The 5,493-nt window shown below is 41.8% G+C and overlaps 1 protein-coding gene across 1 annotated transcript; it reads left to right on the forward strand.

Annotated features, from left to right (window-relative positions):
- Positions 1 to 459: 459 nt before the first annotated feature.
- On the forward strand, positions 460 to 2,279 carry K441DRAFT_649080 (phosphoribosylamine--glycine ligase). Its single transcript, XM_067646924.1, has 3 exons — positions 460 to 1,308; positions 1,358 to 1,642; positions 1,700 to 2,279. Exons 1-3 carry the CDS (start codon positions 498 to 500, stop codon positions 1,918 to 1,920), a joined length of 1,317 nt encoding a protein of 438 aa, XP_067496610.1. The 5' UTR covers positions 460 to 497; the 3' UTR covers positions 1,921 to 2,279.
- The last annotated feature ends 3,214 nt before the right edge of the window (positions 2,280 to 5,493 follow it).

Below are 5,493 nucleotides of genomic sequence, written 5' to 3' on the forward strand. Positions count from 1 at the left end.
GGTAGGGAGTCTCGGTATAGGTGGGCTACGCGGCCGATTTAGAAATTATATAAAGAATATATAATATATAGATTAGTTAAATTAGGCTAAACGTTGAGCCTCTCTATAGTCGTATGCACGAGATTCGTACCTAATATGCGTGAAATCTACGTGCAACATATTAAAAACCACTACATTTTACATATGAAGTCTACAGATAAGACTATATATTTTGCATTTAAATTCTGCTCTATATACACCAAAAAACCTCCTAATATGAACGCAAAATTTGATCTAATGCATTAATTTTAGATGCATATTGTAGAGCGTAAAGACCGTAGGGACCTAAGTTCAGGCGCAAAAATTGAGGATCCTGCATGCCAAGGATTCTCATTCGTTTCGTAAACGACTAATACGCTAAATTTCGAAATTTTAGCCCTACGGAAATGCCCGGCTAAACCTTTCCTCAGCAACGCGGTGCACTTTGGGTCTCTTGACACTCCCATGAAATATCAATCATGTCAACAGAAAAGCTGCGGATACTCCTTGTGGGCAATGGCGGTCGAGAACATGCCATTGTCTGGAAATTGAATCAATCTCCCCGCATCGAGCACATCTATGTCGTTCCAGGAAACGGAGGAACAGCCGGGCTTTCCAATGTCACGAACATTGAAACAGTTAAGCCAGACGATTTTCCGGCCCTTGCAAAATTCGCCCAAGAAAAGAATGTCAACCTGCTTGTTCCAGGTCCGGAAGCACCTCTCGTGGCAGGCATCATCGATTACTTCAAGCAGAACATCAAGGGAATGCGGTGCTTTGGTCCTTCGCAAGCAGCAGCACGCATGGAAGGCTCGAAGGCATTTTCTAAGGACTTCATGGAAAGAAATAATATACCGACAGCTGCATACCGCAATTTTAGCAATTTCGATGAGGCGCGGACTTATCTTAATTCGGTAGATCACGATGTGGTCATCAAAGCGAGCGGGTTAGCTGCGGGCAAAGGTGTCATCATTCCAAGTACGAAGCAGGAAGCGCAAACCGCACTAAAAGAAATCATGCTTGATAAGGAATTTGGTGCTGCAGGGGACGAGGTTGTTATTGAAGAATTCCTTCAGGGCGATGAGCTCAGTATCTTAAGCTTCAGTGACGGCACAGCAGTCCAGTCTCTTCCGCCTGCACAGGATCACAAAAGGATACTTGATGGAGACCAAGGACCGAATACGGGAGGTATGGGGACGTACGCACCCACACGGATTGCGCCGCAGTCCGTTATTGATGAAATACATAAGACGATTCTGCAGCCAACCGTTGATAGCATGAAGAAAGAAGGTATGCACCTGCTTAATCACCTCAGTATGCTTATGCTGATTTATTTGAGGCTTCCCATTTAATGGCGTCCTCTTCACTGGGTTGATGATGACGAAGTCTGGGCCAAAAGTGCTCGAATACAATGTCCGATTTGGCGACCCGGAGACACAAAGTCTATTACCTCTCATAAATGCCGACCTTGCGGAAATTATGCTTGCATGTGCTGATGGCCAGCTAAGTGACGTGAGACTTGATGTCCTACCTAAATCTGCTGTGACAGTGGTTGTTGCGGCTAGTGGATACCCAGGATCATATGCGAAAGGCACTATTATAAAGCTTGATCCTGTGCCAAGTGGTGAGTGTCTTAATATTGTGTGGTCTAGTAATTTCGCTTGCTGATAATTTTATCAAGACGTTGTTCTTTTTCACGCTGGCACCACACTCGTTGATGGTGTATTAAAAACATCCGGAGGTAGAGTTATTGCATCCACTGCCATAGCGAATACGTTAGAAGAAGCTGTGAGCAGAGCTTATTCTGGAGTCAATGCGATCCATTTCGAGGGAATGCAATTCCGCAAAGACATTGCTGGACGAGCTTTTGCCGACCTGAATCAGACTGTCTTGCCACCCTGACTCAATTACCTACCCCTTCAACTCAGTCGCCTACCCCCTTGACTCGGTCACCCACCCCTTGTTTCTATTGCCACCTCCCTCTCCCTTTTTCTTTCCTATTACCTACACCTTCCTCATGTATATATAAGGCCCTAGAGCCACATTCAATAGACAGAGTCCTCATTATTTAATATTCCGATCGACAGCTTTGAAATAAATTTTCGCCAGAATAAAGGTCATCAAACCTGGCCAATATCACTATTTACAACATGGCGTTCAGGACTCAAGTTATTTTGATGGCGTACCGAAAACGGGTGGCTGTTATAGTGACGAACCTCTTCTGAGCGAGAGGTAGAGGGAAGCATTTTAGGCATTTGAGGGTACATTATAGTTTTGATCCTACTTCTTTTCTTTTCGCACCATGTTCCTGTCCTCGCTCATCATCCCACGGGAGTCGGGCGTTTCGATGCTCTGGTCTGACAGGAACATTGACTTTGTGATGTTCCACAGTACAGGTATCCCTTCCAATGGTAAAATGGGTCCTACCGTTATCAATAAGAGCTGGCTAATAGAATCAATGAGATCAAGACTCCGTGGTCGTAAGAGCTGTTAATTTCCATATACAATTGCCATATACACTCAATATTTGGAGTTAAGTTGCTCTAAATAAGGAAGTCAATACTCATCTTTTCTCCAGAACGGTATATGGCAAACAGAGCAGCCAAATAGATTTCTTGGAGCTATACGTCGCCTCTTCTGACTTTTACTACTGCGAGCTTTACGAGTCGTATTTGGTGAGCGCTCTGAGTCAGTGGGGCAAAGTCTATATCATTGGAAGTACGATTAGAAGGCATGGTTGATTGATGTATATTATTTGAATCATGTAGGTAATATGTTCCGCTTCATACCGGTACACGCCCCGTTCCGGATTATTTCCATCTCATTCCGGAACAAGTCGTCCTTAAAGAGGAACAATTCGTTCTACTATTACTATTAATTCCGGGTCTCTATATATCTATAAAAGTTTACTAGCAGATTCTTCCTAAGTTAAAAATATATACCACGCTTCTAAATCAGTAGTTACTAACCTATTAGCGTATACGGAGGTGCGTTGCAAAAGTCTTCGCCGCCCCTTATTAGGCGGTCTTATGGCGGTGGCTGCCTCAAGGTTGGTAGGGCAATGGGTTAGAAGCCGCCCAATGGCGCCTAAGGTCCCCCAGAACTGTCTTAGAATGCGCCCAATTTTCGGCTATATGCGGGCTCTTTAGGCTCGACCTAGGCAGGGCTGGCAAAGACTTTTGCAACGCACCTCCGTATCTCCGTAAGATAGGGTTTAAACCGCTTTAGTACCTAACCCGTTAAAAATAGTTCCACGTACGCTACTTAATTAATTAGTTCCGCTAGCTTAGATCCTTTATACCTAATTCTAGCTTTATCTATATAAAAAATCTCTTTAGCTTATATTTTTCTTCTATAACCCTTTTAATTAATAGCATCTTAATCTTCTCTCTCTTTATATCCTATAGCTACTTAATTAATACTAGTTAGTTATTATCTATTTAAGCTATAAAGTCTTTAAGTTATACTATTATAACTACCTATAGGTTATTATCCTGTATACCAATATCTCCTCCTAATCCTAAGGTAGTTACTACCGTATATAGCGTTATAGTTACTATTTTAGGTAGTATCTTATTAAATATTGTTCTACTATAACCTTAGTAGTAAATATATAACAAAGCCTTATAGCAGGTACTACGGTAGACTTATTAATAGGCTAGGTATATAGTTAAATATAATAATAAGATCTAACTATAGAATAGGTGCCTAATAGTTAACTCTAATTATATTCTAAGCCCGCGAAGCCCTACTACACGCGTCCACGTCGCTGCGGGTGAAAAAAATCATCAGGAAATCGTTCCTTATGATGGCTAAGTGCAGAGGCGATGGTAGGGAGCCGTCGCAGCGCATGCAGCGCGCTGTCGTTGCGGTTCTGTGGTATTGAGCCCGCGACGCGTACGAAGCATCGTACAAAGTATCGCCCTCAACAACACCAGGAGCCTCACTGCCTCCACTTAAGGCTCCTACTCTACTACCTAGGGAGGCCTATTAAGGGAAACTAGGATACGAAAACCACCTAATATACGACTACCTGGCTCGTAGCCAGGCCCGAAACTGGCCTTATTATCTAGCTAGTTAACATAGACGCATCTTAGGCGTATAACAGTACACCCTTAGGCTTATACTAGCTCTGAGATTATTAAGGAACGCGGCAAGGGCGTAGGGAACCTCTTTTTATAAGAACTTGTTAAGGTTAACGCGTCGTAGGCACCTTGTATAAAACCTATTAAGGCCCCTCTACAAGGATCTATTTAGTATAGCGACAGTAACAGCGATAGCAACGCGATAGCAACGCGATAGTGACGCGATGGCGACTAGACGGCGACTAGACGGCTTAACGGGGCGAAAACACAGGCCAGGTTTAAACAGCCCTATAGCGTTAAAAGGCGACTTATAGGAGGGTCTTAATAGGCGTAGTATACGTAACGTAATGTATATATATTGGGGAGGTTGTAGGGGAAACATAGGCTAGTTAAATAAGGACTTAATAGTTAGAGATATAGGCCAGCTTATAGGAAGGGGGGATATAAGCTTAGTTAGGAGAAGAGGGGGGAGTAGGTTACCTAGTACGGGACCTAGCTTCTTTATAGCCCCCTTCTATAAGATACAATTGGCCTATTATAAGGAGACTTTTATAGGCAATATAAAACGGGAATTGAAACCTCCTATAGGGCGTAGTATATAATAGCTACTACTAGCTCTAAGAACCTTACCCCTTAACTAAGCTCTAACCCTTAGTATATCTAGTAGGTAGGCAAGATTATATCTTAGCTAATGAGACTATTACGCGGCTTAAGAAAACGGATATATGTGTTAGTATATTAATAAACGGAACTGTTTAATAAGATAGTACGCTAATAAGACATACTTAAGGAGTAAATAAAAGTTACTTAGGTAGGAGAGGTTTTTAGTTAGGCCTTAACTATAGAAGGTATATAACTGTAGGTATATTACAGCTACTAAAAAACTAGGGTAGAGGCCTAAATAAGTAGGTATATTAAACTCTATTATATTATTAGCTAATATATAACTACCTACTATAAAATTGGCCTCTATACCTCTATACGGTAAAACCTAGAAACCTGGTAGTACTATTAGTGTTTTATTAGGATTGTGTTAATAAACTATTAAAGTAAACGCAGAGATATATATACGGTAGCGCATCGCGGGCGCCACGACGTAATAGCAATAGGAAAATATTTTTTACTAGGAGGGTAAGCCCTAACAAAGACCTAAGAACATAGCTACTATATCTTAACATACGTTTAAGCTGTTAAACTACGGTAACCTACCTCTAGTAACCCCTTTCCTCCTATACACGTAATTAAACTACATATAACTTATAGGCGGAAGGCCTATAATAAGCCTTTTATTCCCTACCCTACCTAATAACCAAGACTTACCTATACGGCATTTCGTCTTCCTTTATATCTTTAGCTAGGGATATATATAGAGGACCTAAGTTAGGGCCTT

Source organism: Cenococcum geophilum, assembly GCF_001692895.1.
Source record: "Cenococcum geophilum 1.58 unplaced genomic scaffold K441scaffold_94, whole genome shotgun sequence".
Classification (NCBI taxonomy): domain Eukaryota; kingdom Fungi; phylum Ascomycota; class Dothideomycetes; order Gloniales; family Gloniaceae; genus Cenococcum; species Cenococcum geophilum.